Source organism: Anopheles coustani, chromosome 2, assembly GCF_943734705.1.
Source record: "Anopheles coustani chromosome 2, idAnoCousDA_361_x.2, whole genome shotgun sequence".
NCBI classification, from domain to species: Eukaryota; Metazoa; Arthropoda; class Insecta; order Diptera; family Culicidae; genus Anopheles; species Anopheles coustani.
The window spans coordinates 17,773,844-17,800,048 of record NC_071289.1 but is presented as its reverse complement, the minus strand read 5'-3'; the positions used below and the strand labels follow the sequence as shown (position 1 = coordinate 17,800,048).

Sequence of the window (26,205 nt, the reverse complement as noted above, 5' to 3'; positions counted from 1 at the left end):
CCAGCTTAAACACATTTGGTCTGTTTTAAGTTTTTCTTTTGCCCGCCCGTCCGTTACACTTTGCTCGGCATTTAATTAAAACGCGGAAACGGATTAGCGGGCGTCAAGCGTCAGGAAAGGGGACTTGGTAGTGGTGGTGGTGCTAAGACCCACTTGCGCCCGTGGCACCTGTCGCAGTTCCACTTTGAAGTTCGATTTCCGATATCGCACGGTCGGGTGATTTATGCGTTTTCCGATCATCGTTTTTTAAATATTCCACCGCTTCTAAATAGTGATTTATGGAAAGGAAAAATAAAGCAATATTACCAACTTCGTTTCGTTAGTATTTTGTTTTGTTTCCATCAGTTTTCCTTTTATTAAATAACCGTCTCCAAGCCGGAGGCGTTTTATTTAGCTTATGGATGATGTAATGGCCAGCTGAAAAGGCTATCTCCGAAGGGACGGGAAATCTAATGGATTTGTGTCCAAGGGCTAAACGAAACCGGCGATAAACTTGATCCCGATTCGATCCGTTTTAAGTGCCCCGCTCCACATTGGCGTTAGGTTATAAAATTCTTTCCAAACCTTCGTAGATTTTTCACCCATCGGGAGTGGGAAAAGTGTTGAGAAACGCTGGGAGAGAAAATCCATTTAAAGAAATGGTCGTTCCAGCGGCGGCGCTATCTGGAGGGCGTTACACATTACGGATTCCTCTCGCAGAGAGGTGGGATTTTTTTCGCCCTCAACAGAAATTAAATAGCTTAACCTTATTAATTCAATTTACTCGACTTAACTCATCCTGGGCGGGTGCTTGCCTTTGCTGACCAACCATTGACCCACTGAACCTCAACCCACCCGGTTCAATTTTCCTTTGGTAAAAAAAGGAATTTTCCAACCAAGCCCGGTAATGCGCTCTCCCCGAAAACTAAACTCCACCCTCTGATAAGTGCGGAACCCCATTGCGGAAGAAATAGGGTGCAGCATCTGTTCCCGAAGACGGCTCCGCCGATCGTGCGATCTCAATCCCGGTAAAGTGCTCGTGAAATCGATCGGTTGCGGGTAGTGCTGGTGGTAGTGGTGACCTGTAAGATCAGAGATGCCCGTTTTCATGCTTTTTCGCCGCTTCCTCACCCCCTCCTCCCGATCCTCCCACGCGCAGTGAAAGGGTGAAATGCGCCGGGGCAGTTTTTTCGTTTGGCGGAAAATTGGATCAAATTCCCGGATTTGCGCAGCCCCCCCGAACTGTGGCTAATGTTGGATGTTGTTTCCGAAGCAGTACCACCCAACAGAGAACACACGTCCGAGGCGGAGAAAGCGAGCGGGGGAAGGGACAACCCGAATGGTAATTGAAACAGGCACGTACACGTAACCTCAAAAGCTACCTTCCGGTACATTGCGGCTCGTGCAGTACCTTTTGACCACAAAAGTCGCTGGAAAACCACCCCGTATCGGGTTGCCTTTGCTTTGTATCGTTTCCCGCGACCCGCTAGGTTTTCTTTCTGAAACCACGAGACCATTCCAAAGGGGGCGCAAAAGCCATCAAAAGCGTAGCAAAATCCGTAGTCGTAGTCGCTGAGGGCTGACCTAACAACACCGGTTAGGTCCGGTTGAAATGCGGCGCGGCGTGTGTGTGTGGGCGTAGGGCAGGAAACAGATGATCAGTTCCTGTTGGAAGGCATTTCTCCTCCGCGGAAACTCCACCACTGCTTTCCGGTCCGGTAGTGGAAGGAAATATAAACTTCATCTTATGGCCGAATCAGGTCAGGGAGTTGGAGCCATTACGCGTATGGTTGGCAACGAGTGATCAAGTCGATTGTTGGAGGAAATCGTAGACCTCTCCAGGCGGCGATTGATGTCGTTCGGCATGAATTCCTCCGCTAGGAAAGGTTCAAGAGGTTAAAGAACGGCCTGAACTAAACGCGCCTGGCAATTTAATCAAGGAGTTATTTTAATTAAATCCCTTCAATTTAGCAATCGGAGGAATTAGATACTGGCCTATAGGAAAAGCTGCAGCTCAAAAAATAGGGTAAAGTGAGGTAATATGAACTTTTTCACTCAAGTGAAACACATTAATTTTTTATAATCAACTGAAAATATCCCAAATTGTAACAGAAAATTCTCTTACAGATACAAGATCAGAGACTTCCAAAAGATAACAAAACGACATCGAATCTCTCAATTTTTTTTACAATTTTTTTGAGAACACCCTTTTCCTCTTAACTATTTATAGAGACTACTTTTGTTACATTTCTCCTTCTACAAGTTTTGTTACATTTCTTTTTAACAACAAATGCCAATTCGTTTCATTGCAAAACTTTTTCCATCGTATGTTTCAATACAGGACGTTGAAAATTAATCGTTTATGAGGATGCAGCATGTGATCAACCTTGAGTTGATTTAGTTAGGATCATACCAAGTACACAAAGTTTGGAAAACTGCAACGTCTTTCCTAAAGTTTATACCGGTTCATCTTGCCCCAATCTCTTCTACCCCTATTATCTCCTACCTCAATTATCGGTTAGCAACTATTACAACATGATTAGCGCTGATTTCGCCAAACAGCACGGCGCAGGTTCAAATTGGACCCTAGGTCAAGTCAAACCGATCGCGATCTTGAAAGAAAGGTGTGAATAATTGCAAGGCACCAATTAAGACGTCCGTGCAAGGTAATTACCTCGTACATTAATCGGTTTCGCTTTGCGTTACAACATAAAAAAACGCATAACAAACGGTCGTCATAGGTCAGAGGATCATCGCGTTGGGGATCTAATGAAGCAAAAGTCCTTCTGCTTTGCTTCGTTAAGAACAAGCTCGCAAGGTGCACGCGCCGTTTTCTGTTGATTTATTTCGCGAATTTAAAAGGCCATCACACTGACAGCTCCGATGCCCCACTGGAGTTCCAAATCACGCTCGCTTCAATCATTCCCATGCCCCATTCATCGTTTTTTTTTTCGGAGAGTGTCCAGATCTCCTGAGCCGTCGCAATTGATGGCCCATAATTCCCAAACCTGCAAACTCTACCGCTGCACGCAGAAACAGGGTAATCATAATCATTAGCGGCGCGGATGATGATTTGGTAAGCGGAGGATGCATCCCATCAATGGTGGAGAGGAGGGGCGAATGGTGGCCATCGTTACAATGGCGCTCACTGTACCGTATCGGTTTGATCGGTCGGGTCATGTGAGGAATGCAAAATTTTGTTCGAACCCAACGCGCCAAATTACTGATGAAGTTCGTGATTCGTTGTGCATCCGTGGGCTGGAGTTGAGTATGGGCGAATATAATGATGTGTTGGATCCATTGCTATTTTGAAAAGCCTCTAGAGGAGTGACCTCCGGGTGGAAAAATATGCCTTCGCTGCTTCCAGACTGCATCGTTTGAAGTTTGAAGTTTGAAGTTGTGTCGATCAAATCATTCCCTGTTCATCCACCGATTGTCCTGAAAATTTGAATTGATTTCTAACAATGATCGAACAAAACTCCTCTTTTTCGGAAGGGCTGTGATTGACGGAATGAAAATTATGATAGACATTTTAAATTCACATCGTTGATCGTCGTCTCGATTTGTAATTTAGTTACGTACAGCATGGTGCGATTTCTAAGGCGCCCGACTATTCTCACGCTCCGTATGGAGGACCTTATTTCCTCCCGAACGCCAGGAATGAGTTGTATAAATATACTCCACTGTATGTAGCAACTTGCTCGCACACATACGCACAAGACAAACCGGGCTGGAAGACGACACTTTACAATTCAGCGTATGGCAGCGGTGGAATAAAAATAAAACGACCCATTTCCTGTCGTAATTCGTTTGCGTTTTTCTCACTGACAGATGCTAATAACTCACGTGCTCATCGTCGTCGTCGTCGTCGTCGTCGTCGTCTCGGTCCTCTTCTGCGTTCTGCAGGGCCGGAAGAGATTGCCGTCGCCACAAGTTCTTGCGAAATTCCTACCGCCATCCCAGCGAAGCTCCCCATTTATGTTGCTATTTCATATAGGTAGCCAGGAACGGATCATGCATTCTCCACCATGAGGTCGCCGCAAGCAGTTAGGAGGATGCGTTTATTTGTCCTCCTTCTGCTGCTGCGTTGCATGCCATCCCATTCCACGCCGTTTCGTGGTAAATGTTTTGATGGCCCACGACAAGACAGATTGAACAGGCGTCCCCACTGCCCGCTCTTCGGCTAGTCGGGATCGGTTTACCGCGGTACGAGGCTGGCCTGGAGCTGGGCGACATTCGACATTCTTCGACAACGGCGTTCACAAAGTCGCAACCGGTTGCAATTACGACGGAACACATGCGACGCTCATCCGCTAAATATCAATTACAAATCCTCAACCTCGGTCGCCTTCGGTGTCGAGGCTGAGATTGGACAAGTTCTGGCTGCACCTGACGCGGGCAAACTGCAGGAAGACACAGAATATCTGGTGATAATTTCTCTAATTGGAGCAATTTTTCCTTAACGATCACGCGACGATCGGTGATCGCTAAAGATCGTTCCTAGATAGGCGATAAGATATAGAAACATTGCTAGCGTGCGCATCCATCTGGTTTTAATGTCGGCCATGTGGCGTCTAGTAAGTCTACTTGGCGCCTTGGTGTATGCCAGTGTTCCTGAACTTTGTGAGGTTGGATACTCTTGGATTCAATTACCATTTTCCCAAGAATAATCATTACAATTCTTGAGAAACAGATATTTGGAAAGATAAAATCAAGGGTAATGTGGATAACTTTAAAGAGCCAGAATTTCAAGAATAGTTCATCATTAACATATCTTCTACGTGTTCGATGGAAATCGGCGGAAAATGTATGTAGCCATTTTTCAACTGAAACCTGTGTTCACACTAGATTTGGAAGTGGCCATATTTTGAAAAGAAAACGACCACCTTTAACCACGAATCATCCGCAGACCGCGCCTCACATTAACACTGGATTGTGGGACAAACGGAGCAATAAATTATACCGCACGCTCCTTAGGAAGCCGCTTCGTGTTGGTTGATGTAAGAAACCTGAGCTTGATAGCCCTTTGGCTTTAGCAGGGGGAAACCAGTATCGTTTCTCATCCTGTCCTAAAAAAGACCGAGGTCCGAGATGCCACACCTGCCGACCAGAGAAGACCTCCGCTGCCTGAAAGTCTCCCAGGTGTCGCCTGCCGGTGATCACTCGTACTGGTCGAGTGTCAAAATCGGCAGCGGTTTCCCTTACGGCAATTAATTACTCCTCTTCCAAGCCGGCCAGTAACCAAAATAAAGTCGGCGAAGTTAACGCACGAAAGATGATGTTCGATGGTTTAGAATCCCGCTAATGTGCGATCGCGTCCCATTAATCATAACGCCTCGTCGTTGATGTCGCTCCGGGTGAATGTCACTGACCGCACGGGGAACCTAGGAAAAGGTGTGTGTACACGAAGTCGGATCGGTGTGTCGGAAAACTTCCCGCTGGAGCTACCAGTTATTAACACTCTCCCTAAGTAGATCCGCCATCCGCCCGCTTAGAACGGGCGATATGTAATCCATTTGTCACGCGTCCGCCACAAATTGGGTACGATCTGGCGGCTCGGATCAGCGGCGCGCACACAACTGGCTAATCAATCTGCTAATCTGGTTTCACCGCGCCGGGGTTGAGTCGCCTGTAGATTCCCCGAATTTTACGAGCAAAACCCTCCCACCGACCCTGCAAACATATACCGTTCCATGAGTCAACGAAATAACCGATTCGTCTTACGTAACATAATTGACCTCTAAAAGAGATACGAAAGAGAGATGGAACCTGGAGCGAGGCAATAAAAAAGTCGGCATAAGATGAAATCACTCGTTGGAGGAGAAGAAAAAGTGAAACATACACGAAAAAAAAACCCCTCCGACGCCGAAAAGGGGAACAGGACGAAGCTCTGATGCAGATGATGCGAAAACGGGTTTTTATGTTGCGAGAGGGCAGCATCATCGAAGGGGGAGCAACATTACGAGATCGTATGCCCTGTGGGCCAATTTCTTCGGTGTAGGTCGCAGGGTTGGGTGCTTTTTTTCGTATGTATATCCTTCTTGCGTCACGATTCGCATTATCACATCGCCGGTAATCAGAGGGTCGGCACGATGCGGCTTGTGTTTATGCTGCCCTTTTCGGCAAAAGGGTTCGATTATTACCGGTTTTGTTGTAGGTTTTGTTTTCGTCTTCGTCTTCCCAATCGTCCAAGCCGAGCGGAGAACCCATCCTCTAATGGGAAAATATGGGCTTTTCCCATGGCTTTGGGGCTTGTTTGATCTTTCGCGTTCTGCTTCCTAAGGACTTTTCGCCATTTACTTCTCTTTCCGCTGATGTTGGTTGCAAATTTGATCGAATAGTTCGTCCGGTTTAAACCAGGTTTGTTGTTTTATAGTCAAGGAGTTTGTTGATAAACTCAAAATAGGATTAATGGCTGCAAAACGAAGGCTTCTCGTTTACTTTCACTTTTATATTTGGTATGAAACGCATCCCCGCGGGCAAGGATGAAAGTAAACATGGAAAGTAAACATAGAAAAGAAAGGTTGAGAAGCTGATATTCCATTTCTCTCACTGGACCACAGACACTCAATTAAGGTCAATTGTGGGTACAGCCCCATCCGAAAAGTCTCGTGACTTCCCAAGGGAGCTCCCATGTAGAGTTTTGGAACACGTCACTGGTGGTCGTGTTGAGCTAGGACTCGACCTTCATCGAACTTGCTTCCACTCTCCCTGTAAGACTTCCACACACAGGTGAGATTCAACATCGAACTCGATCGATCTCTGGGTGGGTGGGCGTCCACCATGGCCATGGTTTCTCCCGCTTCCCTTAAGCCTACCTTTTCTTATCTCATCTCGATTTCGCAACGGGTCAGCACGAGCTAACCGGTCCCGGTGGCCTTAAGGTCAACCCTCTTGCCGCGCCGGGCAGAGGTCTGCAACTTTCTGCCTTTTCGGTGGATGGAACTTGCGGTTTCGTTCGACAACCCTCGTCGATGTTTGATTTCCTTTCACCCCCTACAAATCAGTGACCACCTTTTCGCTTTTTCTCTCTCTCCAGTGGAGGGAGTTGGAAAACAATGAGCGCGAAAACAGAAGGTATCCAACTGAAGCCGCGGTAGGCGTAATTGCGGATTTATATGATTAGTTAATCGTGCTTTTTTACCGCAGCCGCCGAAGCTCCGGTCTCGCGATGAAGGTTTTCGGGTTCCGACGACCGTTTCTTTCCTGTTTATCAATCTGTCCCCATTTATTCATTTATTTATTTATTTGTGTGGCAGCTTTTTTGTGTCTCTATTGATTTAGATGACCGCCCCGACTGAATTGACATCGTTAAATTAATGTTAATTAATTAGCCATGTTTTATTTTTCCTCTCCAGTCGCGATTCGTAATTCGCTGCGACCTTGCAACTTTACAACATGCCCGCACCATTTCGCAAACGGTCGCAAATCTTGCGTGACTCAGTGTCGCCGTCATTTGTGAGTTTTATAATGCAATTTGCGCCCAAGATTCCGGAGACACAATTCCACCTCCACGTCTTCGTGCGTCTTCGTGCGTCGGTTGATGTTTATTCGATCCGGGTGGGTGTCGGGTCGTGTTGTCCGGGTTGCCGGGAGGGGAGGGGTAATCATATTTCACTTTCACTGATCCTCTCCCCCCGATTCGGATGGATGGAAAGAAAGTGATTGTCGTTGCGCCTTGCTGACCGCCGGCCACCGCACTTTTGAACGGTCAGGCTCGGTTTGATTCGGTGAAAACAGTGTCGACACTCAAAGCCTTCGAAGACCCGCCAAACCAAACGTTGCGTTACCAAACGTTGCTTGTGGACAAGAGTCAATTTGGGGTCGCCGGAAAAAACACAAACACAAACAGTCGGTATCAGTCGCTCGAGCGCAAAAGAAAAGAAGTAGCTCAATAGTTTCTATTTGTCTTTTTTGACTATTTCAATATGTCCAACATAATTAAAGTGTTATCTTTTCAATGAACCAATGAACCTCTTATGACCTCCTCCATCCGGATGGACGCACGTTCTTGGAGCTTTTTTCTCGGTTTCGGGGGTTTTAAACCCTAGAATAGGCCCTTGACCCGCTTCTTGCCTCGTCCAAAGTGGACTACCGGGCTTATCAGCACACGTGTTCTCGGGAGGAATGGTTTTTTACAAAACAGATGGCATCTGGAAACAGTTCTTTCTACTCCGATTTGATGAGGCGGGAAGTATTAAAATATACTGGGGTTCCCCAAAATTAAATACCAGATGTAAGTAAGTCATACACGCGGTTAAGATGTGATAACTTCAGAGTACTTCCTTAAGATATCATGTCTAACCAAAGTATTTAAATGCTAATAAGTACTTGTTTCTAAAACGTGGTCACTACTATGAATTTTTCATGAGCCCCTTTGAAGTATGAGTTCAGTATTGATTTATTCCATTGTGATGCGTCACTGTACTGGCTTTTTGCAAATTGATATCTCAAGCTTCCCGCTTTCGCACCAGAGACACCGGGTATTTGCCGTTACCATCCCGTGTTTATCCTGCGCTTTTCAAATCGTCGATACGCAAATGACTTTCCAAAAGCCACTCCACAAAAACCAAACAGCACTTGGCGATGATCACCGTCGATCGATCGGCCAAATGGTGCTGCTCAGTGCATGCACCATATAGACCAGCGTGCCTCGCTGTCTGCCGAACATTGGTGTGTCACATGTGCGTCACATGGAAATTGCTTACCAACGCAAAACATTTTTAGCTGAGGCAAACTCTTTGGTTTTTTATTTGGTGTGTTTTGCCTCAACCCAAAGCAGTCGCTATCCGGGGGACTCGCCAGTGTTGGTGAGTGAGACAGAGCCGTGCTGTAGAAAAAAGGCCAGCCAGCTGTTAATTGATCAAGCTATGCATACTTATGTTAATTTATTGTTGTCACTATGCCCCACCAGTCCCGCCTCTGAGGTATCTCTCTCTTTGCATCTCGTTGCTATCAGAATAGTGACTACCTTTGGGAGTTTAGTCTTCAGGTGTGATGGAGGCACGTTTTTACTTCTTACCTTTTGGTTTTGGAATAATGATGAGGCTGATTGTTACCCATCCCACAGGAAAAAAGAAATTAAAAATATGATCACATTCGACATATTGACAGTGCGCACTTTCCCATCCTCTAGAAGGAAGCCCCGATGCTATAAGCACCCTGCCCGGAGGTTTACGTCATCCGCGATCCGGTGGCACATCCGCAGCTGATCGGCCCCTAAAACCGTCACCTCCCGGAGCGGGAGCCGTCATTCTGTGTTCAACTTCTTCGTACTTTAAATTTCAGTACACGCCATCGTTTTGTCCTATCAGCACTGGTAACGCACCGTAGGTCGCTACTCGTGGTGTGGTGGCGATGATGATGATGATGATGATGGTGATGGTGTGTCGCGATCGTTCGCGATGACTTTCTCTCGCTCGCTCGCTCGCACACTTGCGTTCGCTGGTGTCCTTCCCTTCACGCCCAACTGGTCCACACTCGCGTGGAGCGGACGTCGCGACTCATATGGAGTCGGCTGGCGATCACCGCAGTCTGTTTGCGCGACGTGTGGCGTTTAGTAGCGCGAGTGCATTTTTCGCTGCGATCGCGACTTTGGTCGCGGAGGGGTGGGATAGCGGAACACGTGGTGACGGAAAGGGGACAGCTGGCGCGAACCCAAGGCGGCGGAGTGGGCAACCGACCTGTGTCCCTGTGGACGTTTGTGGCTATCTTAGGCGCAATATCTTGAGGTGCATATCTTTAAGTCAGTCAAAGGAGAAGATTCCAACACAGCATCGATCGACGAAATAGTCCGGGTTTTTCCATGTGTTTCAGTGTGTGTGTTCTTTTTTTCCTCTGTGTCCTTCAACCGCGGAGTTGTGTGTGGAAAATAGGCCCCACCGAATTCTGTCCGACTGGTCCCTCCAGGAACTCGAACGACTTGTTCTGCATTTGTCAGAATTTGTTGACGAATTCGTTCCACGCAAAGATCACACGCTCCACATTGGCCTGTTGCAACCCCGCCGGGAATACCGTGAGTGCATTTTTCGGAACCTTCCGTCTGGCCCGGGAATGCTCCGCCCGACAACCGGCGGCAACTGCATGTTTTCTTCGCGACACTGGAAACCTTCCTTCTTGTTTTCGTTTTTCGCTAGAAACGGTAACGGACCGATCGCGGTTCGCGGTTGAAACTGGTGGAACCCCTCACAGCGGGAGTCGACGTCTTGCATTCGTTCCATCAGTCAGTTCTTTTGCAAAAAGGCGTGTGTGAGCTTGTGTGTTTGTGTGTATTTGCCTTGGTGTGCCTGGCGTTTGCTGGTTCAGAACTGGGCTGCTTGAACTATTTTCACCTTTTCCAGCCCGGGAAGTGTTATGTCGGACATGCAAAGACCGTTGTGGGTAAATGAAGTACTCAAGAAAAAGAAAACTGCAGTTTTAAATATATAAAAAAAGGAGTTGGGACAAAAAATTGTAAGCAAAATAACGCAAGTAAAGAAGCAAAAAGTGACTTAAAAATGGGCACAAACCCGTCGAACGGTTGAACAACCAAACCCATCTGCATATGTCGGTGGTTAGCTGGAAAATGTTTCCTTTTTTTTGTGTCAATTAAGGCGCCTGCCTTACCGTTTTTTCCCCTTCTTTTGTCGATGCTATAAACGTCTTACTTCGAATCCGTATCCGGATTCCGGAACGGGGGCCGTAAGAGAGCCAAGGAAGGAGACGTCTTGGTGCCTGGAGTGTGTTTGTGTGTTCTATTTTGCCTCCCTGGAGAAGCGAACCCAACAACCACGCTAGAAAGTGGACGAGTTTGTTTAGCGAGAGATCACTGCAAGAAAAGTGATAATTTATTGTTCATGTTTGTCATGATGATGGTGAAATTCATCTCTCAATAAGGTTGTCACATTTTGGCCGAACCCCTTGTCCCAGTCCCAGTTCCTTTTCTTCCTTGTTTATTTTGGCAAACACAAAATACCGCACTTCCTGGGACATCCGGAGGAGTTCGCAAGAGGGAAAACAAGGCGACGGAGATACAGTACATAAATATAATTTACTTGATGATTTATTAGCTGACATATTCGCGACTATTTCTCATTCCTTTCTTTCATTCTTTCTTTATCGCCGGCTGGTTGTTGTTGTTCGACAACAGATCTCTCACCCGTCAACTGGGCGAAGCGCACCGGATCGTCCGGCATCAACTGCTACAGCATCGAGGAGGGCCGGGTTATCGAGCGGCCGAAAGGTCGCTACGTTTCGCCGATCCGCATCAAGCACAAGCAGCAGGCGATCGCAGCGGCCGCAAACGGTGGCCAGGTCGGGGCCGGTGCCACGCCCGTCACGCGCAGAATACTCCAACAGCGGACGGCCGGCGATAAGAAAGACTCCACCGGCGGGGCAGATGAGGGGCCGGCGGATGGAAGTTACAGCAGTAACAACAACAACAACAGCACGTCATTGTACAAACAGTTGAGCCGCTCGATCGGGAACATTGTCGACACGATCGAGAGTCGGTCGAGTCCATCGCTCGGTCACCGATCGATACCGTACCGGGAAAAGAAGAACCCGCTCGGCAGTACGCGGTTGTCCTGCTACCAGCCGATCAGTCTCGAGCAGCAGTCGAACGCCGGGGACGGGGAGGAGGAGGGCACGTGTCTACCGAGGCGGACCGCTCTCGGAAGCTGTGCGACCCTGCACCGGGCACAGAAGGCGCGACATCCGCTCTACAAGTCCGTCGACGATCTAATCTTTCTCAGCTCGGTCGCTTCAGATTCCGACAATCGACATCCCACGAACAACGACGACGACGACGATGATGGCGTCGTGGGACATGTGACGCAACTTGCTTCAGGCGAACCACAAGTCGACGTGGACGGCGAAGCGGAGGACGAGTCATCGACTGCCGGCTGGAAGTGTGGTGCGGTTTTTTCGGTCGAAGCTGATAGCGACGGTACGAAAACAGCGCACACGATCGCTAGTCGACAGCAGGCGGTGGCGACGCTGCAGTTGCAACGATTAGGTTCACCGAAGCACACGTCAACAAAGGAGGAAGCAGCGATCGCTTCAACTACGACGACGACGGACAGCTTGACGCACCCGCAGCAGCACAACCACCACAACCACAACCACAACCAAAGCCCTATCACCGTCGACACGAGCAGAGCAACATCGGCGGCGAGTGGAGGGAAAGGAAAGGGACCGACCGTCGCCCCCCGTCGACGCTTATCGTCCTCGAGCGCAGTCGTGCAGATTGCGATTGACCGGACGAGTGACGAGGTTCCGAACGTCGAACTACCAAAGAACGAACACCATCCGGCGGCAATGTCGACGCGGACGGTCCCGATGGATCCGGGCGATCACGACGAAACGTACGGGTTTGCGCAGATGCGCACCACCCTCGGGCCGATCGAAACTGCCTTCCGGTTGCGGCTGGAGGCGCTGAAGCAGGAGGAGAGTGCGGCCGCCTCGTCGGTAGTCGCCGCCTCCGCTGGCTTCAAGACCCCAAAGAAGAAGGACAACTTCACGAACAAAATTCGGGCCATGTCCGATCGAACGCAGAAGCTGTTCTCGCGCATCTACTCAACGAACTCGGGCGGTGCGGCGGCTCAGAAGACCAACCACTCGTCGATGGCGGCCTACCTCTCGGCGACGAAATCGTTGAAAAAGTCCTCCTCGAAGCTGTCCGAGGCGAGCCGGAGAAGCGTAAGCTACGGTGCACTGCCCGGGTTGGCCGACTTTCAGGCGAATGTCATGCCGAAGGATTACGAGGACATTGAAGAGCAGCAACCATCTCCGCAGCGACCCGAACTCAAACCGGAGAAGCACACTAACGCACTGGTTGACGATGTCGATGTGGAGCTGGTGCTGGTTACGGGCGGCACAGGGGGAACGATCGGCCCGGCCGGTGGACACACCGACGCGGAGGATGGCGATTCCGGTATCCTCGTGAACGAGTCGGGAGCCTCGTCCATCCTCGAAACGGACGACGTGTTTCACGACGGATCGATCCCGAGCATTCCGTCGAAGGTGGTGAACGGTTTTGTCGATAGCACCGAGTTTAAGCTGGTCACTATCCGGTTAGACGACGGACCAGAACCCGACGGGTGCGCGGCGGAAGATGCCGGCGGGCTCGGTATTATTGTGACACCGATCGCCACGTCCGACGGGGAAGTCAGCAACCGCTACAAGGTGGCCCACGTATTGCCCGGAGGACTTGTTTACAGGTAAGCAAGCCACCTCGCTGGCGCCTCGACTGACTTTTGACTGGTGACGGAATGTCGATCAAGGGAAACCGGTTTTCGGTCGTCGCCGTCGCCGTGGAAACGCTGATTTGCTTTTGGAAGCGCAAGCCATTTTATCACGTCGTTTGGTGTGTTCTTAGGCTCCTGTGGCTTGATGTGGCCTTTCAGTTTTAACGACCTCCCTCCCGCACGACCGATCTAGTTGACAATAGACGGACGTGTTTTTCGATCGATACCCAACCTTCTTTCCGGTCGTACAAACCGGTTCGCACTTTTCTAATCACGCCTCTTTCATTATCTCTCCCAGGGATGGTTCGATACAGCCGAACGATGAAATTGTCAACATCCTCGGGAAACGGCTGCGCGGGCTCTCGATGCGACAGGTTCAGGACCTGCTGAATAGCTGTGGGTCCCGGGGGCGCACCGGAGGCCGCACCAGCATCGATCTTGTCATTTGTCGCAGCAGGGCAAATGGCACCGATCACGAGCAAGAGCAAGAAGGTACGCAGCCACCAACGTCGCGGCCACCGTCGTCCGCCAGCAGAAAGTTGTTCCGGAACAGCCGGAAGGTGTCCCTCGATTCGTACCTCGAGGACGAGCGGAGGGACCACAGTGGTAGCGAGACCGGATCCGAGCAGGACACTAACTACGCGTCGATTGCTATCAAGTGAGTTGTAAAGGGGAACCTTTTCTTTAGCCTGCTTTTCATACTGACTCATCTTTTTGATTTGTTTTAGAATCGATGGTAATAAGTACAACACACTCGGAACACCGCGACGATCCAAGCAACCACTGTCGATGGTTTGCCGACAACAACAGCAACAACCACCATCGTTGACCAGCAGTCTGGTGACCGCTTGCGAGGGAATCCCCGGGACGGAAGTGGACTCCCAACCGCCCTCGCTAGATTGTGCGAAACGACGTTCGTTCACCAAAAATGTCCCATCACAGTCCAACACCTCAAAGCACGTCGTCCGACGTTCGCTCGTCGGCAAGCAATCCTCCCAGGGTGGCCTCCAGCAGCAGGACCACCACCACCCCCACCCTCACCTTACCACCACCAAAAGCACGATGAACCTGTGCGACGACGAAAAGCTCGAACTGCACGCATCCACCTCGGACGATGCGGAAACCAGCAGCGGTACTGGTTCGCTCGAGCTGGACAAATCGATGAGCAACTTCTGTACGCTCCCGCGGCGCCCCAAGTCGTCCCTCTGCTCGTTCCACACGGTCGCGTTCGAGAAGGGCCCGGGTAAGAAGTCGCTCGGGTTTACCATCGTCGGTGGGCGCGATAGTCCCCGCGGAGCGCTCGGTATCTTCATCAAGAGCATTCTCCCGTCGGGACAGGCGGCGGAAGATGGTCGGCTGCGGGCCGGCGATGAAGTGCTCGCCGTCAACGGGCAGGTTTGCCACGACCTCACGCACCTCGAGGCGGTCAAGCTGTTCAAGAGCATCAAAACGGGCGAAATTGTGCTGCAGCTGTGTCGCCGGAACAAATCGGCCCACCGTTCCATGGACATCGATGCCAATGCGTGTTAAGGGAGAAGGGAGGAGGGATCCCGTGCGATCCCGCCCGATCCGATTTCTTGCAAATCTGCTTTCTTTTGTATCGGAAAGACTTATTAGTTGGTAGGGTTTTGCTCTGATGTACAGTTCGATTTTGGGGAGAGACATATAATGTAGTTCGTGTAAGCAGAAAAGCAGGATTAGTTTAGTGTGTCGATCTGAACCGTCTCAAGAGTATCTAAATGTGGTGTACATTCACGTCTACTTATTGCTATGTGAACTTATCGTCCCTCTATTATTGTGTGATTGTGAAGCATAAACCGTATGTTTAATGTATCGTAAAGAGGCGAAGAAAGTGTCTAAGTAAAAATGTATGTATGTGTATTAAATATAATGGAAAAAGTGAATTTAAACATGTGTTGTTTCCGCATATCTAAAAAGGACTTATTTAAAGAGTGAAAATTTCTTTTAACATAGTTTAAGATATCGAAATGGCGAGGTCGAATTCATTACTTGGTCAACATCTTGTACTCCCGATACCCGATATCACATTCACTTCAGCTTTACAAACGATCGTAAAGAAATCAACTTAAGGAGCTCCCTTTGACACCTTCACGGTGGTGTCGAAGTTGAACCAAAAATGTGACACTATAACTCACCTTTAAAGACAGCTGAATGGCCGAACGCACCCGAATCTGGCCTTACATGACCTAATCTTCAAACAGAGAGAAAGGGAAAGAAGAAATGGGCTTCCAATGGGTTTCATAAAGTAACGTGGTTTATGTGGAACGATGCTGCGTGCGATCTTATCGTGTTCATACGAGTGTCAGCGGCATTAGATAGTGATGTTTATGGATTTCTTTTCTCTTTTCTTCCACCATTCCACTGGAATTATGGAGCGTGAGAGCTTCGTGTGGAAAATATTCGATATCGCATAGGGATCGTGCGCGGATTTCGATCATTTAGGGGTCAATTATATCACCATGAACATTGATACCGATCTGCTATACACCTCATCGATTTCGTAACAATTTCGTTTGGTATTGTTTCTGGTGTGAATAAAAACGTACAACATGCTCTAATGACACACGATAAGGTTCTATGTTTTATTTGAAATGTACTTAGCACTCTGAAATTTACACAAAACTATCCCGTTCCGAATCCGCCACCCTTTGCTTCCTTCCTCGAGTTACAATTCCTTTAAGTGGGTTGACAAAATTATAACACGATCAAACGGCCACTTTTTCGTTCGTTGAAATGTATCAGTTTCAGGTTTGTAATGTGTTTGTGTGTTTTTTTCTCGTGTTGTTTTATCATGTTTTGTGGCTTTTGCGTTAGCAAACAAGCGGTATTTTATCTCTTAGCTGCATTCTCTTTTAGTTCGCTATCTTTTCATTTCCAGTTTGGGACAGTTTTCCTCCAACTTTTGCTCTCTGCTGCGAGTTAGTGTACTGTTATTAGTTAGTTTAGATGCGTGGAGATACAGTTGCGTAAGTTTACCGTGTCGTTTGGGGAACCGGGGAATGCATTATGGAGACTGTTTTCCATCTACTGACATATTAACTAGTTTTGCAAGCGGTTTGTTATATTATGTGTGTATTACTCTGTCCTACCATCTGTCTTACGAGGAACATTCTGTCTCATTCAATCAATGTGATCGTGCGTTCGTGCGGTGCGCCTTTTATTTTCCTTTCACCGCACGGCAGCGTGTTGTAGAAAATAGTGCGGTAGCTGGCCAGCCAAAGCTGTCGACGTCCCACCAACCTGACCTGGTATAAATAGTTGTGTAATAAATATGATGCCATCCCTCCCCGTCGTCTCACTCCTGTTCGCCCATCGAACGATGGCTTTACGGAAGGATTCTTCGCTGGCTAGGAATTTGTTCGATCCACCTTCAGGACATCCCCCCTTTCTCACTCACTAGGTCCGGTCCCGCTTGCCCCGGTTCAGTTCTTGATGTCGCTGATGCGACGGGAAAGTGTTCCGGCACCGGTTGTGGACGATTTTCGGCCCATGGTCGAGGAGCCGAGCGTTCCGGTTTGACCGATGGCAATGCCGGTCGAGCTGCGATGCGACTGAACGGTCGGGTAGAGGTTCAACGGGGCCAGGTTGGGGTGTTCGATCGGGACCGGAGATGAGATGGTGGGGTTGGTGTGACGGTGAGTGGTCAGCCCGGGACGGCCGAGCGAACCGAGCACTTCCTGTGGCTCCTGGTAGCCCGAGTCCATGTCGTCGAAGTGGGCGTACGATTCCATCAGCGGGGTCGGATCTTCGTAGTCGTAGTCGACGAAGCCGGAGTTCTCGAACGAGTTCTTGCTCTTCACGATCGTACCGTGCGCGGACGGGATGTACTGCTCGTGCTTGCGCCCATAGTCGATCACCTCGTAGTGATCCTCCGGGTTGCCGCCGTACGATTCGGTGATGAAGTGTTGCGTTCCGTGCGGAGTCAGGGCGGCCCAGAGCGTCCGGTTGTCCGGTCCGTACACCGGCTGTCCGTGCTGCTGGTGCGGATGGGTGTGGTGGTGATGGTGCACGTGCCCCGTGGGGTAGAGAATCGTACCGCCCGGCATGAAGACGGCCGCCTTGGTGGCCACGACCGGCTCGCTGCCGAGGGCGTGCAGTGGCGGTTGCTTCAGGTTGCTATCGTGGTACGAGTAACCGAACGAGCTGCAACGGAAGCAGAAACGACTGAAACGATGGTGAGATAACGTGAGACTGGCTAGTAGAAAGGAATCCTTCCGGTTGAATACTTACTCGCGACATTTGATCAGGACCATCGCCAGCAGAGCGCCGAGTAGGAGTACTCCGACACAGGAAGATATCAACACCAGCACCCAGGTGTCGTCCATCCCTAAAAAATAGCAAAATAATTTTAGAAAATAAAAGGGAAAACGTATGCAAAGAAAGTGTTGAAATTTCTAACGTTGTTTAAAAGTAGGTCAATCCTAAGTGCATAAGATTAATGTGTTCCTCGATGGAATTTCTAAGGAATGAATGTGCTTATTAGACCTTTAAAAAACACACATTTTGAATTAAATTGCTTCATCTCACACATAATGCCTTTGCGGTATTTTTAGTATAAAGTTTACCATCAAACTATATAATTCCTCATTGATTCCCTTTCAAAGAACTTCAGCAGCAAGCTTATGTGACTTACTTCTTAAATGAGGATTATAACGTCCAAATATGAGCATTAAAATATGTTTTTGTTTTAAAGATAGTAATCCGTACTAATATTTCCAGCTGTTACCATCTTTGGTTGAGTAAAGTTTTTTGAAGATTTTATTCTTTTTGTTCGTATTTTGGATATTTCAAATTATCAATTTGACGTTAGTCCCTAATTTTCCAAAAACCGTTATTGAATTTCGTTTACGAAATTTGTAAAATTGGAAAAATGATATTTACCCAACTAAATGAAACCTGTTTATTTTTAAAGAGGATTTCTCAAATGAAAAATGGGTCTTCCAGCTTTAAGACAATCAAAAGTAGCTTGTAATTAGAGCGAAATAACTTATTTCAAAAACTCGCTGAAACAATAGTCGAGTAAGTATTATTTTGTCAGTTTTAGTTGAAAGTAGAGCGAAGAAAATAAAATTAAGTCAAGCCCGTAACGATTATTTCAAAGTAAGGATTTGGATGATAAAGATTGTAAAAATGGAGTCATACAAAAGAAAATTAAAAACTTTTCTATAAATGATTTCAATTTGTGTGTTTGAACCAAACATTACAGAGAACAAATGAGCAAATCAGACTCTGGAGTAATATAATCAAGCATAATTTGTTATCAAAGCCCTGAATTTGTTTGCGAAGCGAAAGGTTTGACCACTTTCAGCACACTTCTGGTACTCATCATAAACTTAGGCAACTTTCTTACCGTTTCCAGGCAACTCGATGAACTCCATCCCGGACTGCTCGATTGCCTTCAGCGATGGTTCGCAGATGAAGGCAGCGCTGCACAGCAGGCTGTGGTTGCTGTTTCCATTCGGCTTGCTGGCGGCCACCAGCGCATTCTTGGGCAGCAGGAACGACGACAGCGGAGGCGGCGGCATCGACAGGATCATGTCGGGCGGTGGCCCCAGTTCGAGGCAATCGCCAAAGCAACTCATGACGCTATCGTTTGGGTTTTCCACCGATGGCCGATGTTTTTTTTGTGAGCGTGTATTTTATTTTCGCCTTACTCTTCCACTGGCCCTCCCTCCTTCACAACGAACGAATTTCCTCCAACTCTAGAGAGAGATTTTTCATCACCCTGCAAACGAAGGGATGATTTCAGACGATTTCTTAGACACTTACTCGACACAAAAAACCTCACTGCGAGGCCATTTAACTTTATAATTGTGTTCACAAAGGAAGTGTTTCCAGTTTGCAACGATTTGGACAATGTTTGACTGCACTAGAATCGCTCGGGATAACTCACCTACGAAAAAACAAGCACTTGGCTCAAACCTGTGACCTGGCACCGTGGTTCGCACTACTGGAATTCCTGCTCGACGTAGTAGCAACCCATTGGCAACCGACCGGGAACCGAACGCACACTAACTCGAACCACAGCCAAAGCAAGCGTAAGGCGACGGTTCCTTTTCCGCTGGAAGGACGAAAGAGGGCGCGTATGCCGCTGTGTATGTGAGCCCGAAGTCCGCGCAGACGCGATGGCGGAAGTGGCCGAAGTGGCTGCTGGAAGGCGTTGTTGTGTCGGGCCCGTTTTCCCCGCGTCGGTGTATGTTTTTATTGATTTCTCACTAATGTGGGACGTTGGTTGCCGTCACAGGAAGGGCCAACGTTGGAACGGGGGAGGGGTGACAAACGGCGGTTTATGCACCCTCGGTCTCTCCGGAGGGGTTGGCGCCTGGAACCGAATGCGGCACGGAAGCGATGAGTCAAAATAAACAGTTCCGTGGAAAGCGGATGTCGTGCATCGATGAGCATTTTCCTTGCACGCGCACCAACCTGACCTGATGCTGGCAATACAAAAAACACCAATATAAACACGCCAAACCTTGGTGGAAAAAAATGTGGGAAAATCACTGGCTAGTATCCGGTCCGGATGGTCCCTTTTTACCCTTCCGGAATGCGGGAAAAAAAGAACAAAAAAATCTACTCAACCATGGTCAATTGATTGACGGTAGATTGGCTGCATAGGCCCACATAAAACCCACAAGGTATAATACGTGCCCGGTTGCTTCGATTAGTCGAACCGTCGATGCTCACCTTGCGGCGGGGCGCCCGGTATTTAATAACCTTAGATAAAAGGGGACCAAATGAGCCCATTTGTTGTATAGTAAGGGGAAAAACGGAAAGAGAAAATCCAGAACTTCATACGCTATGGAAAGCACGCAACAAAGGCTCAGTTTCCACCTGCGCACGATGGTGCAGGTCGTTTGTGGTTCGAATGGGAAGGGAAAATCATCATCGGCATTGAGGGACGATGAAAAGCGCAACATGCAAAGGCATGGTTACGGTCTGGTGAAACAACGATGATGGGATTGGTATGTTTCCCTTGAGTTCCAATTTGGAAATCTCAGGATGATTTATACAGTTAGCCACAGTATAAGGCATATACTAAATAACTTTTTCCAAATTTTGAAGAAATTACCAAAATCAAAAACCATAAATTTGATGGACTTTTAAATTTTACGTTCATGTTCGCATTTAATATCTGAAAATTGAGTTGGTCATTGGAACCGGATTTACGATGGCAGTTGCTTCATCATGTTATCGTTTAAATAATAATGGTTTCTTTGTAGGATTTCGACTATGCAGATTGTTCCTGTGAGTATCCTCACTTTTCGTAGTGTAAGACTTGACCTTTTGAAGCCTGGTCTTTTTTCGCGTACTGACTTTTCGAGGCAACACGTATTAATAAGCTGAGTTCAGAAAGCAATAGCCATTTCCTTCCTGTTGGATGCCAGTTTTGGCCAAATCTATTCAAAAGACTGAATTAAATGTTCTGATCAGAATACTGATATAAATTGTTAGACATGTATACAATTTCCTAAAATCAATCCTTTATGTGTACGCTTAATTTTGCGGTCAACTGTGCACAACCAAAAGAGATCCCTTCCTGGTTTCATACCAGAGGAATTTAGATTAAAAATACCTCTTTTATAGGATCTAACCGGTATAATAGATATTTCCAATCTTAAAACATTTTGCTTCTGTTTGCTAAATCGTACTTGTTCTACAATTTTTAGGTCAGTTGTTTAAGGAGCATTATTTCTTAAGCCTAAAATCAAGCGAGGTTGACAACAGTCGCCTACCCGGACCTACCAGTTCATTGTACTCCCGAAAATATCTCCACTCCGGAGTAGAGGACGCTCTTCGCGCAAACATTGATAACACGTCAGCAATGCTCGAGGTAAGATAATCTTGCGAAAGGGGCATTAACGCAAGCATTTATCTTTCCTCCAAATAGCTCAATTGGCGCTTTTTTACTTCACATCTTTGTTGGTGCGTCGTTACGGCTTTAAGTAGGTCCCGGTGGAGGTTTCTTTTTATACGGGGAGTTTCCTACCAATTGGATCTCCTCTCGTTTGCTCGGTGCCCTTTGGAGCGTCGTTATCGTACCGGTAGCTAAGCAACCCCAAGGTAGACCTAGACCTAGAGCTACCTGACAGATGGGATGATGGTGTGCCTTGTTCATCCTAGTAGACGTGGCAGGTTTCGCGTCGTCGCGGAAGACGCGATCGGTCCGCAGCAAAACACCGATCAGCTGGGAGACTTAGCGAAAGCCCAAGCCCCCGTCAAATGCAGGTGCAAACACACTCGTACAGCGCTAAAGAAAGCCGGATCGACTGCTCAAACAGTCCACGGTCGACAAACCCTTTGTCTGTGGGACTATCAGCGTTGACAGGTGCGCATCACTCGCGGCCAAGCACGCGCGTCTGCGGCGGTTGGGATTAGGCAAGTGGGATGCCACACGGCACTGTGACATCGCGATAAAAGTCCAGAAGTAGGATGCTTATCTTGAACCAACCCAGCCCACTGCTAGCTGGTGTTGTCCCGGTCCGGTTGAATGGAGGGACCCCAACCAGATCCCGTAGATGTACACGATGCTAATCCCACGTACCATACCAGTGGCGGGAAGAGCTCCAACGCCCATCAGCACACAAACCCCTCGCTTTTGGGCACATGAGCTTGGAAGATGCACTTGCTCGCCGCCCTCCACTCCCGATACCTCATACGTTCTTACACTCTACGAAAATCCACTTGTCCCCGACGACTGGCGGCGCCATATCTTGAGATCTTTTAAAATAGCTCATCCACTCGCGACACCGCGCCAGTCTACGCTCGGTAGTTCCGCGGGAAGGTGATCGTCGGCCGCAAGTAGTCGTCGCAGTCGTCACGCGGGCTGCTTTCTCCTCAGTGATCCTCCGGATAAAGTTGGCGGTGGTGGTGTTACCAGCCGGCGTGACGCTAAAAATATCTAATCGAGTGTAATTGAAGTACCGGTCATTTCCGTGTTTGCCATCTCGCTTCGCTCCGCGGCAAAGATTGTGCTCGGTGTCGGAATCGGTGTGAATCCCTGATGGTAACTGGACCATTCTGATTGTGCTGAACTTGAAGCTGGCGTGCTAATTCGGACAGTAAACCCTATCAGACTTAGAGATCCGAGTTCAGCGAGCAAATGGGTGCACAAGTGCCAATCGCGGAAGATGGAACGTCACCGGTGGAGCAGCAGCAACAGCAGCTACTCTTCTCCGTGGTCGATTATGTCATCTTTTTCTCAATGCTGGGCCTTTCCGCCCTGATCGGCGTGTACTATGGGTTCTTCGCCAAGCAGAAGCAAAACAATACCGCCGAGTATCTGCTCGGTAGCAAGCAGATGAAGGTGTTTCCGGTGGCGATGTCGATGACGGCAACGTAAGAACCTTTCGGACTTTCGGCCGGAAGAGGTGCAATGCAATGTTACCGCTCTCTCGCAACATTTCAGACACATTTCGGCCATCACAATGCTCGGCGTGCCGGCTGAGATGTACAAGTATGGAATCCAGTACTGGGCTTGCTCGATCTCGGGCCTGATCGTCACCATCTTTATGGTGTACGTCTTCTTGCCGGTCTTTCACGAGCTGCAGACGCTGTCCTGCTATGGCTACATCGAGCAGCGTTTCGACAAGCGCACTCGCGGGTTGGCAAGTGGCTTGTTCCTGTTCTACTGCCTTCTAAACACACCAGTGATCATTTACGCACCCGCCATTGCCTTCAGTCAAGGTAGGGTAGCCTTTCTTCTTTCTTCACACATGAGTACTAATGCGTCTTCTCCGCACAGTTACCGGTATCAATGTCCACATCATTACACCGATGATTTGCTGTATCTGCATATTCTACACCACCTTCGGGGGCATACGGTAAGTAAAGCGATGAGTCACGGGGATTCTCCGATCGTAGGGAAAGATGCCAAACAAACGCAGTAGGGTGGTGCTGGTTAAACACGATAAGAAGCTTGTAGTAGCCTATGAGTCAAACTTGAACAAGCTGCTTTGATCGTGGTATACTTTTACGACTACTTCTTCGTCTGATTTGGTGATTAATGGATCTAAATGTCTAAGTCATTCAACTAAAAATCTATTTTTAATAATGCTTATCATCTTTTATTTTATTTTATTAAATTACTTCTCTAATCCTCATGCCTAGCGCCGTAATCTGGACCGATACGTTACAATTCGGCGCCATGATTTGCGCACTGTGCGTCGTCATGACCCTCGGCACACTGCAACTGGGTGGAGTCGTGAACGTGTTCGAACTGGCCGAAGCTGGCGGTCGTCTGATTTGGTTTAAGTGAGTTAAATTCTTCTTCAGGGTCATAATTCGCACGAACTTTCATTCAATTAAAACATACTACTACAGCATGAACCCGGACCCGTACCTACGATCCTCGTTCTGGCTGGTGTCGGTGGGACTCACTTCCATGTGGATCTCGAACATCGGTGTGACGCCGGAGTGTGTGCAGCGCTTTTTGACCATTCCGGATATTTCCAGTGCCAAAAAGTAAGTACCAGTGTTTGTAAGGTTGTTGCGCCAATTATTGACCCTCGCTTAATTCTCTACCTTAGAGCTGTCTGGATCTTTGGCGTGGGCCATATAGTGGTGAAACTGTGCTCCGTCTACAACGGGCTGCTAATATTCGGCAAGTACCACGACTGCGATCCCATCCACGATGGTACGGTGCAGAAGTACGATCAGATCTTCGCCTTCTACGTCCTTGATGTGGCACGCAAGATCCCGGGCCTGCCAGGACTGTTCGTGGTGGGCATCTTCTCAGCCGCCCTGTCGTCGCTATCCACCAGCATGAACACACTTTCCGGCACGCTGTTCGAAGACTTTGTGCAGCCGAGGTTCTCGTTCAAGGACGAAACGGCAAGCACGATCGTGAAGTGCATGGTCGTGACGATCGGCGTGATCTGTCTGCTGCTGGTGTTCGTCGTCGAGCAGCTGGGCAGCATCTTTAGTCTTGCGATCTCGGTGTCCGGTGTCACCTCGGGTACGATGCTGGGCATCTTCTTTCTCGGCATGTTCTCACCGCACGTCAACGGACGTGGAGCGTTCTGGGGAGCGATCGCGTCGCTCGTTTCGCTTAGTGCGATAGCCGTCGGCGCACAGCTTGAGATTCTCGGCGGACACCTGAAGTACGAAAGCTTACCGTTCCGCTACGATGGCTGCGAAGGGTTTAATGCGACGGGGTAAGCATCGAAAACACGCTCTTGTATGTCCACCTTAACCAACTTCAACTGGGTTTCAATCAATTTTCCAGTACGGAAACGAGAACGTTCTATCGGGACGCCGAAAACCACGACAACTCCGAGGTGCCGTGGGTGTTCCGCCTCGGATTCATGTACTACTCGCTGCTGGGCACAATCATCGTCGTTGTCGTAGGCATTGCAGTTAGCATGGCCACCGGTGGCCAGAAGGAGCGCGTTCCCATGAACCTCCTGACACCGTGGGTTCGACCACTGTACCAGACGTTGGACCACACGCCGGAGAAGGGCGAGTACAAGCTCACGCGAAGCTACGAAATGACCGAAATAGAGAAAATTCCTAAATGATTCCACCATCCACTAGGGGGGGGAGGGTGCTGGCACCCGATCCACCTATTTCCTTAGCTCGCTTGTTGCAATCCTTCCCGTGTAAACTAAGCCTATATATCACTTCCCGATTGCCGGTTTGACGTAGATTTTGTTCGGCACTTTGCTCCCGATGTACCGGAGTCTTTCTTCGCGCAGCGTTTTTGCCAGCAACGTTGCACTCTGGTCGGCCGTGTTGTAATCCTGCCGCAACGTTTCGTCGTAGCATTCGTGCAGCCAGTGCACCGCCTTGGACACATTCGCACCGAACACACCGAACACATCGCGCGTATGTTGATACCGTGCCGGATTAACCATGTCGGTGAGGAGGTAGATAAGTGCGTGCCGAACGGCCGACTGCTGCCGGATGGTAATGTACGGAATTTCGACGTGTGGAAGTGCTGTCTGCGCCGCTTCCAGTGCGACCAGTGCCCCGTGGCAGCTCGTACGCGCATCCAAGGCAAGCCGGACCGTTTCATCTGCATCTTTTGAAGGCCGCAGCAACTCCCAGTAGTCTACGGTTTGATGAAGTCCTTTGGCGGCCGCCCGGAGGAGCCCTCCGGCAATGCGCCACTGCTCCACGGCACCCCCTAGCCGATCCCGAACGTCACGGGCCGCGTCGAGTTCACCGTCGAGCCGTTGTTCCGCTGGCGATCCGTACCTTCCGTTGTAAACCATCGCTAGCGCGTAGTCCTGTTCGAGATATAGGCGTTTCAAACGTTCGAAAGAGGCCTGAAGGGCGAGGACTCGCTGGCGCGCGTGGTCTACCATTTCCTCCCGGAACTGTTCCGCCTCTTGGTCCATGGCGGCCCGAGAGAGCCTTGCGACGAACTCTTCCTGTTGAGCCGCCTTAAGCTGATTGAACACGATATCCAAACGGAGGACAACCTGGAAAGATGAGAAACAAGGAGGGAAAAGTGATCGCACAAATCAAAAGCGGGGGGTCCATGAAGAACACCGACTTGCAAACGTACTTCACGAACCTTGACCATCTCCTTCCGGCTGCCATCGATTAAACTATCCCGATCGGTTGTCGCTGGTTGATCGATAAAGTTCGCCGTGACTCCATTCGGAACGTTCCCATTGGCCAAACGTCCCGCAACTCGTTGCTGATCATCGGTGAATGATTTCCCATCCCGCGCTTTCGCATTGTCCAGCAGATCTACCCAAGCCTCGGCCGTGGCCAACCTCGGACCCGGTGTGGTACTTTCCAGTGCACAAATCTCTTCATCCATCCTCCGGTACGCATCCAGCACCGTTTCCGGATTGTTGCTTTGCGGTCCAACAAACGTTTGAGGTCCTCGGGTCACCGGGGTCGTAGTGTGTGGTATCTCCTCCTCCAGCACGACGGACGATGAGCATCCCATGGCGGTGATCATTACTACGCGCAAAGCCGTGGTACTGCCGGGCCGCCACCGATGACTGTACGCTCGGAGTAGGACCAT

General features: G+C 49.0%; 4 protein-coding genes across 4 annotated transcripts in view; 2 read left to right on the top strand and 2 right to left on the bottom strand.

Annotated features, from left to right (window-relative positions):
- Positions 1-15,109, top strand: part of LOC131262167 (serine-rich adhesin for platelets-like) — a 71,219-nt gene extending 56,110 nt beyond the window's left edge. Inside the window, exons 4-7 of the mRNA XM_058264105.1 lie at positions 11,108-11,715; positions 11,869-13,178; positions 13,504-13,863; positions 13,934-15,109. Coding sequence (XP_058120088.1) covers positions 11,108-11,715; positions 11,869-13,178; positions 13,504-13,863; positions 13,934-14,735 — 3,080 coding nt within the window. The 3' untranslated portion in view covers positions 14,736-15,109. The remainder of the gene's footprint in view (positions 1-11,107; positions 11,716-11,868; positions 13,179-13,503; positions 13,864-13,933) is intronic.
- Positions 15,110-15,787: 678 nt separating this feature from the next.
- On the bottom strand, positions 15,788-19,172 carry LOC131262174 (uncharacterized). Its single transcript, XM_058264117.1, has 4 exons — positions 19,120-19,172; positions 18,577-18,951; positions 17,457-17,553; positions 15,788-17,390 (listed from the first exon to the last, which is right to left on the bottom strand). The coding sequence occupies exons 2-4, from the start codon at positions 18,806-18,808 to the stop codon at positions 16,649-16,651; spliced, it is 1,071 nt and encodes a 356-aa protein (XP_058120100.1). The 5' UTR covers positions 18,809-18,951; positions 19,120-19,172; the 3' UTR covers positions 15,788-16,648.
- Positions 19,173-22,326: 3,154 nt separating this feature from the next.
- Positions 22,327-24,742, top strand: LOC131264023 (sodium-coupled monocarboxylate transporter 1-like). Its single transcript, XM_058266313.1, has 7 exons — positions 22,327-22,562; positions 22,633-22,910; positions 22,969-23,047; positions 23,334-23,477; positions 23,547-23,687; positions 23,753-24,379; positions 24,451-24,742. Exons 1-7 carry the CDS (start codon positions 22,327-22,329, stop codon positions 24,740-24,742), a joined length of 1,797 nt encoding a protein of 598 aa, XP_058122296.1.
- A 99-nt stretch (positions 24,743-24,841) lies between these two features.
- LOC131264022 (uncharacterized) lies at positions 24,842-26,205 on the bottom strand. Its single transcript, XM_058266312.1, has 2 exons — positions 25,735-26,205; positions 24,842-25,648 (listed from the first exon to the last, which is right to left on the bottom strand). Exons 1-2 carry the CDS (start codon positions 26,203-26,205, stop codon positions 24,842-24,844), a joined length of 1,278 nt encoding a protein of 425 aa, XP_058122295.1.